Source organism: Chinchilla lanigera, unplaced genomic scaffold (genome assembly GCF_000276665.1).
Source record: "Chinchilla lanigera isolate Chin_1 unplaced genomic scaffold, ChiLan1.0 scaffold00066, whole genome shotgun sequence".
Taxonomy (NCBI): Eukaryota; Metazoa; Chordata; class Mammalia; order Rodentia; family Chinchillidae; genus Chinchilla; species Chinchilla lanigera.
In genome coordinates, this window is record NW_004955467.1 from 2,088,363 (window position 1) to 2,107,866 (window position 19,504).

Below are 19,504 nucleotides of genomic sequence, written 5' to 3' on the forward strand. Positions count from 1 at the left end.
CACAAGGACACATGTTCATCTGAAAAGTCTGCAGGGAGCTCCTATGGCTAGAAGCTGCTGAGATGTAGAAGGGTTAGTTGCAGCTTAGCTGTGATAGTTGAGTAAGATTTTTGAAAATTATTTTTATATAAGACCAAAAGAGCATGAATTCACACACACACACACACACACACACACACACACACACACACACACACACACACTCTTTTCCAGTAACCATGAGGGTCTTTACTTAAATTGTTAATTTTAACCTTGAATAACCAACCACAGCTCTTAGTGGTGCTTGTTGCTTGTTAAATCACCCACTCTCCGCCTCTTCTTTTCTAGTCCCTGGCCTTTCTTTTGAGAGATTGTTTCCCCTTCTTTCCCTACCTGCTCCAAAGAGCAAATTGGTGACTTGAAAACTCAATGATACCTTATAAGAAAAGCTTCTCTTATTTAACTCTGCCAACAAGTGTCACACAGGTTGACTAACCCTTATCCTAAACAATAAGTGTGTCAGATTTTAGATGTTTCAGATTTTGGAATATTTGCATATACATAATGAGATGTCTTTAAGATGGGCCGAATCTACAAAATTCATGGATGTTTTATATACACCTTACACAGAATAGCCTGAGGGTAATTTTAAATACTATTTTAAATTTCTGCGTGCAACAGTTTTAACAGCATGAAAATTTCCACCCATGGCATCACGTCAACACAAGTTTTGGAATTTGGAACACTTTCCATTTTTTTTTTAGATTGGGGCACCACGTGGTGAGGAGGTGATGGACAACATAGCACAACTCCCGAGTGTTCCGGATGATCACACTTGACAGGGGGTGGCAGTCCCTTCATCTGACTCTGACAGCTACCCCTGAGCCAGATAGGATGACGCTTTCCATTTCATGGAAGGGGAGCACCAGGCTGAAAGCAAAAACTGAATTGTCCAGGGACACAAAGCTGCTTCGTAGTGGAGCCCAGCTTTAGCCTATACCTCCTGCTTTGAAGCCTGAGCTTTTTCCTGAGTCAGGGCAGGTGGCTGTGGAGGAGACAGAAAGACTAAGTTGGGACCAGGACAGCCTTAGGGCCTCTGATGTTGCATCCATCAGAACAGCAGAGCTGGGAGAGGGTGATGCGTGGTCTTTTACTGAGTCAGCAGCAGCCCTGCCTTCTGGGCTTCACCATTCCCTGGAGGAGGGAGACATACACAAGTGGAGGTGGAGGTGGGGTGGGGAGGGCATTAAATCAGAATCACAAACCAGAGTGAAGAGGGCAGAAAGGAAATCCAGGACTGGCACAAATCCTTTGGCCTGCCTGTACCCTGGATCCTTGAGAGCTCTCCAGAAGTGCATCTCATTCCCAAAGTCCTTATTGGAGAGATGTTTTGGACTCCCGTCCCCACCCACATGACATCTATCTGCTTGCCTGCCTCTTTGCATACCTAGGGTCACTTTCCCACACTGGCCTAGCCCCTCTGGCCATCTCGTGCTGCTCTCTTCTGAAACCGCATCCTCATTTGGAGCAGTAGGTCCCAAATGGCTCCACTCATGTCCCCCAGCCAGGCACATGGCTCAGCCCTCCGGGAAGCAAGATCCAATCCACAGAAGCAGCAAGCAGCAAGGAGCTCCCTCCCCCCTCTCTCTCTCTTTCTCTTTCTCTCTCTCTCTCTCTCTCTCTCCCACTCTCTTGCTGGCTGCAGGGCATCCCTCATTCCTCTGTTGTCAGGAGGCTACCTATGTCTCTTCTAAAAGGAGCCGTTCAGAAAAGGAGCTGCGGAGAACAGTGACAACATACTTTATCATTCTTCACTGTTTGAGGAGAATCGTGTGGTATGTAGATGTGTTTCAGGGGACAGGATGAAGAATGAACCAGGACCGATGTCTGAAATCCTATCTGTTGAGTTCTGATGAGGAGCCAAGCAAAAAGCTGTGTATGCATGTGCATGTGTTTTTGTGTGCATGTGTGTGTACCCTTACACATTAGTGCAAAGTGAGATGGGGAGAGAGAGCAGTAATCCTCATACTCTATCACCCTGCAGGATAGAGATCATATGTCTTCTACAAATCAGGAAATGGAAGTTTAGAAAAGACTGAATGGCCTGTTCAGGCCACATAGCCAGTAAGGAACAATGTTTCTTTTTTTTCTTTTTTGATACTGGGAATCGAACTCAGGACCATCAGCTTGCCAGGCAGGCACTTGTGTCACTGAGCTATATTGCTGGCCCCAGTGGTGAGATTTGAACCAGTGTCCCTTTCCCCAGTACGTGCCCCTCTGTGGAGCCATAGTCAGCATTCAGATGTGGAGTGAAGTCTGACCTGGGTGATGTATGCCAGTCTCATGGACCAAAATCCTAATGGATTCGAACCTTTGAAAAGAAGCTATTTTATTTTAAAGCCCTTCTAGGAGTCATGCATCCCACCTTATACACTCTCGTTTGGAGCTTTCTTCTCCCGGGTTGGTGAATCAGTTGAATTAGATGTTAATCATTACTGTCTTACACATTCTTCTCAGAAGAGAGTGATCTTTCAGCATTAATTTCATTTCTAACCCTAGCATGTGACTGCTATTGCCAACCTGCACTGAGTGATGAGTTTTACTGCTTGTCTCTAGTTGTGTTTGGCCTTCAGACACGAGTGCTAGAGATCTACATGGTAATGCACGCTTGTTGGTTTCATCTAGAGTAAAACCAGTAGTAACAATAATAAGAGCAGAACTGATCTCCTAGATGTTATCTCATTTGAGAAAGTAGGTGTGATTTTCATTATCTCCCTCAGTCTCTTCCATCTTTGTAAGTAAGCAGGAGAAATGGTCTCAGAGAAGCCAGGTAGCTTGCTTAAGATCATACAGCTTTCAAGTAATGGAGCCGGTTTGAAGATAGTACGTCTGGAGTAGGAGATTTATCTCAGTGGCCCAGGGTGACTATTGTTAAATTTGTTACAGTGATTTTTTCCAGTTTTATTTTTTGTTTTAAAAATTTCAAAACTGTGAAAAGCTGAAAGAATAGAACCATGAACACTCAGACACTAGACACTTTTCATCCACATTCACCAGTTATTAGCATTCAGTTACATTTGCTATTGAATATTTTAAGAAATCCAGTGAGACCCTTAACTCCCTCTGGGTCATAACCGAGAGCAGAAGTAAACTTTAGGTTTGGGTTTCCCTGAGGGGCTATATGTACTCATGGATTTGCATCTAATGGCCAAGTTCATCACTCCTGAATGTCACAAGCCAGAACTGAAGGGAACAGATCTCAGAAAACAGGTAAGATTTACATTTTCATGTCATTTTTGTATTAAAAGTTACTCATATATATTACCTCTTTATATACATCTCAGTGTAGTACGTATGTACACAGAGACACATACAACAACACTGTAGTGGACATCAATTGTTTGCTCAAAACAGTAATCCCAGTGACAGTACAGAAGTTCATCCTTATCCACAGTTACCGTCAGTCAATCTTAGTTTGAATCATCCATAACATCATCATAAGAAGGGTAAATATAATCCAATAAGACATTCTGAGAGAGAGAGAGAGAGAGAGAGAGAGAGAGAGAGAGAGAGAGAGAGAAAGAGAGGGAATATTTACATAATTTTATTCCATCATATTGTTATAATTGTTCTACTTTTTATTCCTTATTGTTACAAATCTCTTACTGTGTGTGTCTAACATATAAATTAAGCTTTCTTATAGGTATGTATGTGTAGGAAAAAGCAGTATATATAAAGTTTGGTGTTGTCCATGGTTTTAGGAGTCCACAGAGATCTTAGACTGTATCCCCCAAGGATAACTGGAGACAACTGTAATAATTATGATGTCAACAGGATAATAGCATATACTGAGGGTTACATATGCACCAGGCAACTTTCTCAGTGCATTTTATTCTTACAACAACTAAGAAGTAGAAATGATTGTTCTTTCTATTTTTCAGAGAGGAATTTGAAGCTTAAAGGATTAAATAACCTCCCTGTGTTCACAGAGCTATAAGCAGCTGAGCTGGGATCCAAACCCAGGAGTCTGATTCAGACCTGCACTCTTCACTGTTAAGCTGTGCCATCCCTCAGGCACATGGACAGGCATGTGATAGAGGCTTGAAGTTACCCCCCCTCCCCATGTATTTTCAGGCCAAGAGAAATTTTTTGTACCAAGGAGTGTTTTCTGCAGAGGTTTCTGGTTAACATTCTGAAGCAGTTAAATTAATTAAATTTATATTAATCTGTCATTTTAATTTGATAATGACTTAACAAACTGAATATAAATACATTTAAGATCTTTGGGATACGTTCCTTATAACAAAACAGCTATAAACATAAGAAGTTTACATCTAAATATAGATTCATGAATATTTAAAGGGCATTAATAACAGCAATTGAAGTTCAACATCAGGCTCCAGAATATATATATTTTTTCGTTTAAAAGAGAGTCTACATATTTCTTTAATTTGACAAAAGTTCTAGAAATGAGATGACCAGCTCTTTCAGAATATACGGCAGCTGCTTCCACGTTTTTGCAGAGCTAGGTTTAGGGGATTTATGGTAAAGTCTTGTTTCCAAGGAGGTCAGTACAAAAGCCAGACTTCTACCGGCAGTTTCTGGAACAGATAAGCTTTCCATCTGGCGATGTAGCAGTTTACCTTTTCTCCAGGAGATGTTCATAAGCTCTCAAGTGGGGTATTTATTTGTTTCCACTGTGCTTCTTCCAGTTTTTAGTGGTGTGACTAATGGGCAAGAAGAATGAAATGAGCTGATTACCTGAGGATCATGGAAAACATGGAACCAAAGCTCAAAAACGCCCCCTACTTCCGTTGTGAGAAGGGAAACGACTTGATCCCCGTGTGCCAGAAGTGTGAGACCTGTGTGTTAGCATGGAAGATCTTTTCTACTAAAGAGTGGTTCCAAAGGATCAATGGTACATTGCAGAGGAAGTTTCTCGTTAGCATTCTAGAGCAGTTAAATAGCTTGTATTTGTTACACTATTTCCAAAATATTCTGCAGACCACCCAGGGAAAGGATTTCATCTATAACAGGTCTCGGATTAACCTCAGCAGGAAGGAGGGGAAAGTTGTGAAGTCCTCCACGAACCAAATGTCGGAAACAATGGTGGAAGAAGAGATGAAGGAGATCTTGTACTGGTTCAGCGCCAGCACCCACCGGACTAAGGCAAATTACACTCTCCTGCTGCTGCAAATGTGCGACCCCAAAGTACTGCTCACTGCTGCTGATGTGATCAGAGCTCTGTTTCAGAGAGAGTGGAGCAATGTCACAGGTAAACAAGGCTGCACACAGACTGTGAGACAAGAGGACCCCGAGACCAGGAAGCAGGACCTTAGGAGCCTATAGAGAGACGCAGAGGGAGATAGTGCAGAATACAGGAGAGGGTTGTTTGAACTTTGTCCTGATTCTCGACCCTGTTTATCAAAGGAGAAATTGTTGAGTATGACTTCCTTCTAGACAACTGTAAAATCATACAAGCAAAGGAAGTATAGACTTTTTGCTGTGAGGATTTAAAATGGATTTCTGTACACTTTAGGCCCAGCAATGGCTGGTCCCTGCCTCTGAGAGATGGAAGGGGGAAACCACTAAATTGTTTTACTTTTTTCAGCTGCCCTGTACAGAAACCAGACCAAGGGATTAAGATTTATCAAATATCCATTCCATCGAACTCCTTGCTTTATGCATAAAATCAAACCTCAAAGCAGAGTTTATTAAAATCCAGTGGTAGCTAAAGAGCCAAATTAGTCCAGGGCAGTAGTTCTCAAACTGTAGCTTGTAGCAGAGGCTCCAGGAGGGCCGCTAAAATATAGACTGTTGAGCATCTCTGCCAGAACTTCTGACTCAGCAGGTCTGAGGTGGTGTACAAGATTATACATCTCTAACCAATTTCTAACTGCCGCTGGTATTGCAGGGTAAGGGACCTCACTCCGAGCATCATTTGTGTAGGGCGTTGGAGGGAGAATCTTGAAAGTGTTTAGTCAGCTGGTTCAGAGAAGCAAAAGAAACCAGAAGAAATGCAAGCGATTTGGGATTAGGAGTGGACTGAAAACAAGTAAACTCTCCCAAGTACCTTTGTTATGTGGTGGACATAGACCTGCAGCGCTTCTGTGGTTCCCTTTCAAAGGCAGCACCACACTCTCTGGGAATTCTCTATTTATACTACAGTTGTGCAAGTCCAGTTATAGGTTGTGGCAACCTTCCTCTTTTTCTAGGAGAGATTTTTCTCTTAAAAAGTTAAATTTTTGCCTGGTATGGTAGTATATACCTGTAATCCCAGCACTTGGGAGGGCTGGGGCAGAAGGGCTGCAAATATAAGCCCAGTTTAGGCAACTTGGCAAGATCCTGTCTCAAAAAACAGTTAAATTTTCTGACTTGATACAAGGGCAGTTATTCATATCATTGAAGAAAATTGAGAAAGCGCTCCAGAGAAGCAGTCCCAGTCTCATCTCCTTCTCTCCTAATGCATTTTGCATTGTAGATTGGCTGGCAAAGTCTGTCAGGGATTTTTGGGAGATTTTTGCATAGAAACTCAGAGGCCTGAAATAAAAACAGACATACTTTCTCTGGTCTGTTTTATGTATAAAGTTGTTTCTGTACTTCTGGGGAATGGGTTCCAGGACTCCCTTTGGATAGCAAGGTCTGTGGATGCTCATGTTCCTGTCATAAAATTGTGTAGTATTTGCATAGAGCCTGTGAAACTCTCCTGTAACCTTTAAATAATTTCTATAATACTGAATACAATACAAATGTTATATAAGTAGTTGTTATGCTGTATTATTTAGGGAACAATAGCAACAACAAAGTACATGTTTACAACAGATGCAGTATTTTTCTGAATATTTTCAATCTGTGGATGATTGAATCTGAGGAAGTGGAAATTGCAGATGAAAGGATTGACTGAAAAGTAAAATCAGTTCTCTCTGTCTCATTTTTCTCCACACGCGTGCTTGACGAGCAAACCTGTCTTGGTTTTTCATTCTTCAGGGTTCAAAGAAGACTCCACTGATGTGGTTTTTTTCCCTGAGAAAGACTACAACTCCAAGATGGAAACCTCCCATGTCCGCTGGGCAGTGAAAACCAGGCCCTCATCCTTCCCTTTGTCTAGATCCTTAGGAAATAAAAAAGTACTTGAAAATGTGGGAAGAGAAGCAGATAATGCTGGTGAGTCAGCTTTCGGCAAGACAGCCAACACAGATGGGCACTGGGCCTAGTGGGATATAACTCCGGTTGAAGTCAGGGAGCATCTGGACTTAGGATCATTTGAATTTCTTTTTGTAATTGTTTTGCTTTCTAAAGGGATATGGAGTATTAAATGCATTTTTGACTTATGGAATTTTCCCTTACAATGGATTTTGGGGGATGTAACCCTATGTACATGGAAGAGTCTATGGGTATGAGATTGGGAAGTCTCTGTGGAAGTGGAGAGGCTGTAAAGGTAACAGCACCTGGAGATAAAGGATTTTGGAAACTAAGATCCATTTAGCACCTATAGTATGTTGGTTTCTTTGATATTTTTTCCCTCATTTAATCATCACAGCTGGTGAGAGGAAAAGCAGATGGGGAGGGGATGCCGGGGATTGGACTCAGGCCCCTACACTCCTGGGTAGTGTTCTATCACTGGGCTACACTCCCAGACCACCAATCTGATTTCATTTGTCCCTTTTCTCTTCCCACTAGCTGTGTATGTGTATGTGTGCATCATTACTAGGGACTGAATCCAGGATCTTGTGCTAGGCAAGCACTCTGCCCATGAGATACATCCCTAGCCCTTTTCATACTTTGATAGGGTCTTCCTAAATTGCCCAGTCTGGCCAGAACTTGTGATCTTTCTGCCTCAGCTTCCTGAGTAGCTGGGATCACAGGCATGTGCCACTACATTTTCAAAACTGTTCAACATTTGTTTCCTGCTGGGATATTTTCAAGAAAGTTCCAGACACAATGCCATTTCAGATTTTGCTACTATAGATAATCGCCTTTAACTAAAAAGGCTGAAAAGTGCTGGCATGTTTGGGACATGGAAGTTTTCCACATGGCAGAAAAGATGGGAAGAGTCCACTAGCCTCAGGATATTGTCAGAGGAGCTTTATTCTGGGGGACTGCTTTTGGTACAGATTTGTTCTTGCCCTAGAATTACTGCAGAGACAACTCAGCTGTACCCCTTTCTCTGGCTTCACAGAGGAACAATGGAAGAGTTCGCTCCGATGTATTTCTGAGATGAATGAACTGTTTTCCAGAAAAGCAGGCATGCTCAGCCCAGGGGATGATCCCTGCCATCTGTTGATGGACCTGGAGGATGTCAGAGATCTGTCTTCTGGGTTTAGCAAATACCGAGACTTCATCCGTCACCTGCCTGTCCACCTCTCCAAGCACATCCTAAGTATGCTGGGGTGGATGAAGGGGTTTCTCAGAGAGCTCCCATCCTGGCCCTGTTCTGGGGTCCTGGGTCCATCTTTCTTTTTTTCTCCCCAGGAATGTTGGACAAAAATACCCTGAACAAATGTGCTTCTGTGAGTCAGCACTGGGCCACCCTAGCTCAGCAGGTCAAGACGGACTTATCCATGAACACCTTCATTCAGAACCAGATTGTCCTCTTGCAGGTACTTCTGATATGGGAGGAAATGTCCGGAAACCAGCTTCATTTCCATATAGAGGGTGACCTGATTTTGAGCCTTTTGTCTTGCTGGTAGATCTTCAGATGGCCTCCCGCTCTGCATTTGCAGCTTCTTGGGCTAGAGCAGCCACTTCCTTGTGGTTGAGACTCCATACTAATTGCCACTTGCCCTCTCATTATGGGGGCATCTAGTGGGAACAATATGTGTAGAAACCTCTCAGGAGCAGATGTGCGGGACTTTTCCAACACCTCATCAAGTTAGGGTGTAGCTCAGTGGTAGAGCGCTTGCCTAGCATGTGTACGGCACTGGGTTCCAGCCCCGCAACTGAAATCAAAACAAAAGCTCACAAAGCAAGGAATTCTCTTCCCTCCCCTCAAGGAGTTATCTTGAAGCTTAAACAGTCAGAAAGCCATGAATATGTTTCTCAGTCATCCTCACCGTGGAACATAACAGTTTATAGAGACACAGAGTATGTTTAGAACAGTTTTCTTCTTGAGAGTAATCATCTCTGGCATTTTTACTTTTTGGTTTCTTGCCTGAAGCCTAACCCTAAACCATCCAATTCTAGTAGTTTGGATGTTTTTCTTTCTTTTCTTTTTCTTTTTTTTTTTTTTGGTTCCAGCAGAGATAGATGACAAAGGATGACAGGAAGCAGGCATGGTAAGGCAGGCCATTGTTTTGCAGGCCATTGAAATTGCTGACAGTCTCCTGCTGGTCTCCTCCCAGGCTTTGGCATTCCTTAGCCTCCTGACTTGTCTGCACATACTGTTGCTGTAACTGGCTAGGTCTTGGCCTTCCTTTATTAGCCACTGCTTACCCACCTCCAGGCTTTGCCAACAGCTAGTTTTTTCCTTCCTCGTGGACAGTAGGAATGAAGAATAGTAATTTCTTCTTGTTAAAAAATGTTTTAAAATTTTTCTCAAAATGAACAGCTAACATTGTATGTGTTTACTCTGTACAATATAGTGTTTTGAAATGTATGTACACTGTGGAGTAGTTAAATGTAGCTAACTAACAGATACATCACACTTCACATAGTTTTCATTTTTGTAGTGACAAATACTCTGAGTTTTAAAAGAATACAATATATTGTCACTGTAGTTGTCTTGCTGTACAATTGATCTCTTGAATTTATTCCAACTAGTTAAGTATAATTATGCGTTGTTTGACCAACATCTTATGTCTCTTGCTTCCTCCTAAGCACTATTGCCTCCGGTGACAATTATTTTAGTTTCTATTTATTTGAGATCAACTTTCTTAAAGTCCACAAATGAGTGAGATCATGTAACATTTCTTTCTATGCCTAGTTTATTTTTAATTCAATCTCTACCCATACTGTTGGAAATAATAGGCTTTTTTAATGCTGAATAATATTCCATTGTGTATACATTTTCTTTGTCTGTAACAGACATGTAGGCCAATTTTACATCTTGGCTACTATGAATAGTGCTGCAATAAACACAAGACCGCAGATATTCAAAATTTTTCGTTTTTTTTCAGGGGTCCTACACAAGGGGAATAGAACCCAATTATGCCAACAGGCTTCCTATCCCAGTTCCTAAAATGACGGACGATGGGAAGCGCATGCGTGCAAAAAACCAGAAGTGGAAACTGAGAACAAAGGTGGGTTTCAGTGACAGGTGGGGCAAGTAATGCTGAGAGTCATCTTGCTATTGTTCCCTGAAGGCTGATATCCAGACCCACGAATAGACACAGGATCATGGGAAGAACCATTCTCTAAGGGAGACCAGAGTTTCTCTCTGTTGCTACCCACTTGCAAGTCATTTCTCTCCATAAGCCTTCATATATTCCCATGTGTTTTAATGAGTGGATGGCTTGGACTGTCCTCCCAGGATTCTTCCATATTTTGGATCCTGTGGCCATGTCCTATGTCCCAGGTACCTAGTCCTCTAATGGAAAGTTCAGAGGTCAGGAGCAGCATCAGCCATAGGTGGGATTCCCCTCAGCCCTAACATCCCATGGACTGCCTGGCTACTTGAATCTGGTGCTCAGGAATGGGCAGGATATGAGGGAGGTCCAGGGCTAGTCCAGATGGTCAGCTTTCTCATCACTCACTTCCAGAGAAGAATTAATTATAGGAACCCCTCCCACATCAGCTCTCAGGCAGTAGTAAAGAAAAGTAAAGCAAAGGCTTTTGAAACATTATGCATTGACTCCTCAGGTTCATCTACTAAGATCATTAGATTCTTGCTTTTTCCTCTCTGCTGAAGGAAGGAAAATGAGTGGAGTAAGGTCTGCATTTGAGCAAGAGTGCAAAGCATAGAGAAAAGAGATAAGGTTTAGAAGGAGACTTCAGAGATGTCCCCAGCCCTCTCAGATGAAAACATAGTGGTATGGTTTTCTTTCTTTTCATGATCAACTCGCTCTGCTTTTTCCTTTCTGCTCGTCCAGTGTGAGTGCTATGTCCTTTGAGGGAGAAGTATGGCAGCAAAGAACAGTGGAACTGGGAGTCCAGTTCAGTCCTCTGTAGCAGAATCTATCATGCTGGGTATGCCACCGCTTCTCAGAGAGTATATGATGGGCAGAGAGGGGGAGGGAGGGTGGAAGGAAGGGAAGACAGAAGGGTGAAAGGAAGAAATGAAGGAAAGGGAAGCACCCTGTAGGCAGACTCTGGCCAAAGGAGTGATTGAAGTGAACGTGAAAAGGAAGGGGCATTGGGAACAACAGTTCCTGGGCTCCTGGAGTGCATGGTTAAGTTTAGAGCAGGTCTGCAGGATAACAGACAGCAGAACCCACAATAAATTATTCTCAGAGATGTTTGCTTTGGCCATTGTGTCCCCTCTGCCCCATAAGATTGCTTGCGCCAGATTGACATGTGTTGCATAACAAACCATCCCACTCATTCCTTCCCGACCCAAACTCCTATACAAATGTTGCAAGTGCTTTTCTTCTACCTCTTTGTTCTTATGTTCTTGAGTTACAAATAAATAACCACAGAGGTTTCTTGCTGGTGTTTCCCTGAGGCTCTCTTATGCTGAAGAAGTAGCCTCTCTGGGTCTTCTCGGGTCTTCTCGGTGACCGAACTAAGTCTCACCTCCCAGTAATCTTCCATCCTTTATGCCACCATGGTTGTGTGCTGCGGCAGTGCTCCTGTTGAAACTTGAAAAAATGTATTTTCTCTCCCTGAATCTCAGATACCGCATCTGCGAAATGTTGAGAATACTTTGGGGCAAGTGATCTACTTTGTCAGGCAGCTGTAATGACAAATGAAGGCTGCAGATTACGAAAACTTGAAATTCAAATGCACACAGTGTAGCAACTTCACATAGGGAAGATGTTGCTGTTGGGTGTGTTTTGTCCTATCGGGTACATGTGATATAAAGATGAAACCCTGATTTCAGTGAAATGGCTAGTCAAAGAGTACTGCTATCTTATGTTGTGAGTATATCCTTTGTGAGTACATTTTCAGGAAAGTTGTATTCTCAGCAACAGCTGTAATTTAGCCTTGAAAATGCATAGATTTGAAGATGTAGAAAATACAACGATGTGAAAGGTGATTTAGAGCTTTTTGCATTTTGTAGCTCATGGCTTACTGCGAGGCATTCTCATGCCCCGCTCCTCCCTACCCCCATCACTGGGAAGTAGCAGCTGCAGCTTTAAAACGAAGAATCCATCAACCCTTGTGCCCTAGTCAGGAAAGACTAGAGGAGCATCTGGGACCCTGGGTAGAGTGGACACCACACTTTGACTCTAAGCATTCCCTTTTTAGAATGACTACAACCTGTGGACTGCGTACCAGAACCAGGAAACTCAGCAGGTCTTGATGGAGGAGAGAAATGTTTTCTGTGGTACCTACAATGTCCGCATTCTCTCTGACACGTAGGTACTGAGGTCAGAGTGGAGGTCTTTGGGGACCCTCAGATTACCCACACTGGCATCTTAAGATCCTCCTGACCCTGTTGACTTGGAAAGATAATCCTCTCCTCACCTCTACCTTCAGCCCAGAACTAGCCCTAGTGCCCTTTGGATTTTGCACCATTCTTGGCAATTGGGCGAGGACACTTTTCCTTTATACATTTTGGACATGCTGACACAACATTTTGCATGTGTAATATGCATAAAATCTTTCCTTTTAGAGATACTTTTACTATTTTATTCCAATTTGAGAAATACTTGTTCAAAAAAAAATCCTCCAAATGCCAGAAGATATATAGAGAAAAGCAAAGATCTCCAGTAATCTTGTCATCCAGAATAATTACCACTAATACTGATGTCTGTCCTCTAGAGTTTTTCTTTGCATACATAAAACATACTTAAATAGGAATTGGGTTATGCTCTATATATCTGTAACCAAATTCAACAAAGCACTGTGGATATATTTCCATGTTAAATATGAAAATTACATTTATGATAATTGGTTTATGTGATATCATTTGGATACGCTGCAAGAAGGCTCTTTAACAAACAACTTTCTGCTATACTTTAGGCTTACGCCTTTCCTCTGTACTCACAACGTTTTGTAGAGGCCAACTCTACATTGTTTTTAGTCACAGTCTTATTAACAAATTGCATCTTGGAAACAGACCCATCAGCATGAGAAGGCAGAGTTGAGTTTTTATGGGGAGTGTGCTACTTACTGTTCTTTATTTGGTTGAACCCTAAATATGAAAGATGAAATTAGGAGAAAAATAACAAGAATTCCCCCTCATATTTAGAGTAATTATACATTCTGATTTATTGGAATAATTCTACTTTTCTCTGTAGTCCTAGTATACTTAAAATATTATTCCCTTCTGCAATAAAAAAGTCTTAGTTAGTCATCCTATTTGCTGATCCTTCTATGATAGGAAAATTAACTCAACTCACCTGGTTTATAGGACTCTAAGCTTATTGAGAGCAAGGTTTATATTTTATTCATCTTTGTATTTCCCATGGTTCCTTCTAACACAGACCTTTAAACCTAATAAATGTTCCTTGGATATTGGTTAGGAAAAAATAAGTGAAAGAAAGAATTTCTAAAAGAAAGAAACAAAGTAAGGAAGAAATACAGCATATATCAGGGTTCTTTTAGGTTTTCCCTGAAAAAAGATTTCAATTGTCAAATAAATTTGGGAAATATCACATATTCTATTCTCTCCCTTGGGGATTTGACACATTCACAAAATATTTTTTATGTTTATATTTTATAATTTTACCTTACTTTTTAGATTTTTTTATTTTAAAGAGAAAAATAAAACAAAATTTCAAAACAAGATAGTAAGAGGGTAACAGTGGTTAATGCGTATTGTTATCTTTAAATTGGTTACTCAGAGTATAAGATATCAGATTTAATTGTCCAAACAATATTAGCACAAACCTTTCTTTTACGTCTTTAGATTTCAGTCTACCTGATATAGATTTTTATGATGGTGTGAGGTAAGGATCTACCAGGACCCATTAGTACTCGGCCTTGATTTCTGTTGCCTCCCTTGTTGAAAGGGTCTAAATTTTCTATTTTACCACTACTAATGGGAAAAGTTAGGGTGCTTAGTAAGTTCCAAGAAGGACACTAACTGTTCTTTCATGTATTATCCAACCTTTCAACTCAACCTCAAAACTCAGGTGGGACCAAAACAGAGTCATCCATTTTTCTGGGGGAGATTTGGTAGCTGTGTCATCTAATCGGAAGATCCAGCTTCTGGACATCTTACAAGTCAAGCAGTTACCCGTCGTGTTTCGAGGCCATGTTGGGAGTATCCGAACCCTCTTCTTGTGCGAAGAGGAAAACTTTCTCTTAAGTGGGAGTTATGACCTAAGTATCAGGTGAGCTGTCTATGGAGGTCCTGGTTTCCCTTCTACCTAGAGCCTGAAGGAAGCTCATGGAAGAAGCATGCATGCCTTTTCGGTTTTGGATTTATTGAAAAGGTATCTTAAGTTGTATCCATTTCCAGGCTATTTACAGTGGGGTTTTTTGGCAGTATAAATCCAAGAATATATTGTTTAAACTATGAATGAGATAGATTTACAATAATTATCAGACGTGTCCTCCAGTCGGTAGCTGTGAACTTCAAAATATTTCTTTTTTTAGCACTCTTAGATGAAAGCATAATTTATATTTCTTTTATATATGTCTTCAGGGTAAAGTAGTTTTTGTGGATATGAAATATAATGCGATGCAAAACGGTGCTTAAAATGTATATGCTTATGTGTTTTAAGTAATATAATAAACATCTATTATTACTCAGGGTAAAAAATAGAATAGTATCTGTCCCCTAACCACACTGTGTGCCCTTTCCTTATTGTTGTCTTTCTTCTTTCCAACCTGAGATAATATTACCCTAAATTTTCTAGTCATCATTTTCTTGTATTTTCTTATAGTTTTTACTTGCTTATACATCTCCAAATATATTAATTTTTTTTTTGCCCACTATTGAACTTAATATAAATGGAATCATATTTTAAAGATTCATCAGCACTCGATTCTTACACTGAGGTCTGTCTGTGAGATCCACCCATGTGATGCAGATAGCAGTCATTAATTTATTATCACAGAGATTTAGTATTTTACTGGATGGATGTATCATAACTCATTTACTCTTCTGTTAACAGATGTTTGCCTTATTTATGGTTGTTAATTCTTTGGAAAAATGCTCTATGGGTACTCTTGGCTGTTATCACTTGGTGCTCATGCAGATGAATTTTTTTTTTTAAAGGTATCTTCATAGTAGTGAATTTCTAGGTAGGAATACTAAGCTGTTTACCTAAGGGTTTGTATTACTTTAGAATCCTATCAGTTGGTATGAGAATAACCCTCATTATAAGTTTTCATCAACACTTTGTATTGTCATTTCTGCCAATCTGATGGGTATTAAATAAAACCTCATTGGTGTTTTACCTTTAACTTCCTTGTTTACTAATGAGGTTGAACATCTTTTCATATGTAAATTAGGGTTCTACAGAAAAACAGTACCAATAGGATGTGTATATAAATAGAAAGATTTATTATAAGGTATTGGTTTGTGTGATTGTGGAGGTTGCCTAGTTCAAAACCTGCAGTGTGGCCTAGCAGGGTGGAGCTCTGGAGCTCACAGATTTGCTCATATGACCACCAAGTCAGTTAATTTTGGTTGTTTGTTGGGGCTGGGGATTTAGCTCAGCGGCACAGTGCCTGCCTGGCAAGCGTAAGGTCGTGAGTTCGATTCCTGGTATCGGAAAAAAACCCAAAACCAAAAAAACCAATTTTGGTTGTTTGTAATATTCTAAGGTCTGTGTACCTGTTTAACCTACTTCTCCTTAGTGATGGGCACTAGGCTGACTCTGACTAGTGCTCATTGACCATCTCATAGATTTTCATATAAAATTCTTTATAAACATTGCAGGTTTTTTCTTTTTTTTCTTTTTTTCCCCCTTCCTTCCTTCTTCCTGCTTCTTTTTTTCTTTTTTCAGTATTGGGGATTGAACACAGGGTCTTTGCAGTGAACTATATCTCCAATCCTTTTTATTTTTCATTTGATGCAGAGTCTCACTAAGTTGCTAAGTTGCATAGGCTGGGATTGAAATTGTGAACCGCTTGCCTCAGCTTCTCACAGTGCTTGGCATTACAGGTGTATCATCATGCCTGGTGTAAGACTTCTTTTGGGAATATGCATCCAGGCATGGGTATATTTAGTTATAGGTTAGGTAGCACTTAATTTGACTAAGATGTATCAGGGTAAATTCCAGGATGACTGTCTCGGTCCACATTCTCACCACTGGCTCCTGGTATTTCTACTTCTCTACTGACAGTGACCACTATCCCGCTTTCAAATATTTGCCGAATGAATTTTTGTGTCATTTCCATGCACATTAGTAATTCCGGTTACTAATGGATTTGTTTGTTACCTTTCATGACTTCTTTTGTAAGTTGTCTGATGATATCTGTTTGCCTACTTTTCTGCCATATCTTATATGAGAAACCTGAAGTATAACTAATTTAAAAAACAAAAGAAAATGTAGATAACAGGAAACAGGGAGGGAGGTCTTTTGCAAATGTGAAGGGAATCTAGAAATAGAGGGAAGGAGAGGGAAAGGAGGGGAAGAGAAATACAGAGAATTAAGATATGTTAAGTAGATGTACCTACTCCTTAAGATGAATATAAACATCATGTGCTGTAAATAAAAATAAACACAAAAAACTTTATCAAATACCCTTACCTTCTTACACTAAAGAAACCAACTGTCATGTTGCTGAGAACAGAAATTTAAAGCATGCTTTCTTCCAGACCATTGGGATGTTGGTAAATGCCCTGTGGCTGCATCATAGCCTTTTTCAGATTCTCTCTTACCCCATGTCTGTGGTTCTTCCCACAGAGGTATTTTGCAACATTTCCTTTTATTAACTTTATAGCTTTACCTTTTGTATTCAGCAAATCCATTTGTAGTCCAACTTTGTATGTGACATTAAATAGGATTTCCATTTTGCTGATTTATTTTTAAATATAGTGAGCAGGTTTTCCTCCCAGAGCAGTGACTAAGAAACTTGCCATTTACCTCACTGGTTTGTGGCTCCTTTTCATAGTCATTTCCCACACATACGTGGGGATATCTCTGAGCTCCACTGTAGTCCATTGGTCTGTTTTTTTGTTCTTGTACTAAAACCATCCTATTTTAATCTTTTTATTTGTTTATGATAATGTGTTTGATAGACATTTTAACATATCATGGTAGGCCCAGTTCTACTCTTCTGTGCTAACAGCTGTGGTATATGTGTTTTGAGTTTTTGGAATAAATTTGTTGTCTTTAAAAGAGGAGACTTTGGGCAAAAGTTGCATGGAATTTATAGATCAACAGGGGGAACACATTCATTTAGACCATTGTTATGGCTTGAATCTAGAATGACCCTCAAAGGCCTCATGTGATCGTAGGTGGGGCTCTTGAAGTACGATTGGATTACTTGGGTGATTTGGTTGACTTGCTGTTAGGTGGTGGGATCTGGTTGGAAGAAGTGGGTAACTGGGGACATGACCTGGAAGGGTACCTCTCCCTTTCAGGATTTCCTCCTTTTCTCTCTTCTTCTTGGCTCCCATGATGTGAGCAGCTTTCTTGCAGTATGTCCTTCTGCTGTGCTGTTTCTTCCATGCAGCCAGCTGACCATGGACAGTAACCATGAGCCGAAATAAACTTCTCTTCCTTTAAGTTGTGGGCATAAGGTGTTTGTCCCAGCAATGAGAAAGAGATTTATTACAAGGTACTGGCTTGTGTGATTGTGGACTGATGAGGAAACTAAGGCAATGATCTTTGTTCTTTTTTACAGTTTAAAACTATCCTTTTAAAAAGTCTTGTATATTTTTATTAACTACCTACAACCTTATAATTCTCCTGCTTTTGTCAATGATATCTTGTCTTTGCTTCTATTTTCAAACTGGTTATTGCTGGAATGGGAAATGTTATTGACTTTTGTAGGTTGGTTTTGTGTGCAGCAACCTTGCTATGTGCTATGCTGATTTGGTTTTCCTATGTAGATGATTTTATGCTGTTACTACTGACGATTGTCTTCTTTTCTAATATATGTATCATTCTTATAACTTTGCCTGGTGCTGCAGTGCATGGTAAGCAGTAAGACTGAGAATAGGCATTGTCACCTGTTCCTCTTTTTTGAAGCAACTTCATCTGCAGTTTCTCCAATTAGCATACTTCTTGCCATTATGACTTATAAACATGTTATACTAAGTCAAGGAAGTTCTTTGTATTTTTATATGTCTAAAAAGTATATACTTCAAAAACAGCTGTGCAGATCAATGGAATAGAATAGAAGATGGAAAAAACAGCCCCAGACACATAAATCATCTGATCTTTGACAAAGGAGCCAAAAGTATATGCTGGAGGAAAGATAGTCTCTTTAACAAGTAGTGCTGGGAAAACTGATTATGCACATGCAGAAAATTGAATCTAGACCCACAGCTCTCACCATTTAAAAAAGTAAAATCAAAGTGGGTCAAAGACATAAATATTAAAATAGAAACAATATGCTGGGAGATAAAATAGGTAAAACTCTTGAAGACATAGGCACTGGAAATAACTTTCTAAACAGAACACCCATTGCACAAGATATAGCATCAAGAATCAACAAATCGGATTATATCAGATTAAAAAGCTTCTGCACAGCAAAGAAAACAACAGTGAAAGACAACCTACAGAATGGGAAAAATTTTTGTTAGCCACTCCTCTGACATAAGGCTAATACCTAGAATTTACACAAAACTAAAAAAAAAAAAAAAAAAGATCCCCCCCCCAAATAAAAAATAAAAGACCTGATTAAAAAAGAGGGCAACTGGCATGAATAATCACTTCTCCAAAGAGGTACAAATGGCCAATAAATACATGAAAAATGCTCAATATCTCTGGTCATCAGAGAAATGCAAATTAAAGCAACACTGAATTTCTACCTCACTCCAGATAGAATGGCTAGCATTAAAAAAAAAAAAAAAATCAAACAATCACAAATGCTGGCAAAACTTTGGAGAAAAAGGCACCCTTTACACTGTTGATGGGAATGTACACTGGCAGTATGGAAGATTCCTCAAAAAATTAAACCTAGACATTCCATTTAACCCTGCTAGTCCCCTTTTAATATCTTCCCCAAAGAGTAAAAGATATCACACTGCAGAGATACATACATGCCCATTTTTATAGCAGCACAACTCATCATAGCCAAATCTTGGCTATCAACAGATTAATTAAGAAAGAAAATGTAGTATTTATACATAATGGTGTACTAATCTTTCATAAAGAAGGCTAAAATTCAAGTTTGAGTCATTTGTAGAAAAATGGATGCACCTTGAGGCCATAATGTTAAGCAAAACAAATCAGAAACACAAGCTTCAATAATGCATGGTTTATCTTATATGAGAAACCTGAAGTATAACTAATTTAAAAAACAAAAGAAAATGTAGATAACAGGAAACAGGGAGGGAGGTCTTTTGCAAATGTGA

General features: G+C 40.1%; 1 protein-coding gene across 3 annotated transcripts in view; it reads left to right on the plus strand.

Moving 5' to 3' along the window:
• The first annotated feature begins 4,704 nt into the window (after positions 1 to 4,704).
• Cdrt1 (CMT1A duplicated region transcript 1) overlaps positions 4,705 to 19,504 on the plus strand; it is a 31,441-nt gene continuing 16,641 nt past the window's right edge. For all 3 annotated transcript variants that reach the window (XM_005399327.2, XM_005399328.2, XM_013522173.1), the window contains exons 1-7: positions 4,705 to 5,254; positions 6,967 to 7,143; positions 8,159 to 8,359; positions 8,452 to 8,579; positions 10,095 to 10,217; positions 12,325 to 12,434; positions 14,157 to 14,357. In XM_005399327.2, the coding sequence (XP_005399384.1) occupies positions 4,750 to 5,254; positions 6,967 to 7,143; positions 8,159 to 8,359; positions 8,452 to 8,579; positions 10,095 to 10,217; positions 12,325 to 12,434; positions 14,157 to 14,357 (1,445 nt within the window). In that variant the 5' untranslated portion in view covers positions 4,705 to 4,749. The remainder of the gene's footprint in view (positions 5,255 to 6,966; positions 7,144 to 8,158; positions 8,360 to 8,451; positions 8,580 to 10,094; positions 10,218 to 12,324; positions 12,435 to 14,156; positions 14,358 to 19,504) is intronic.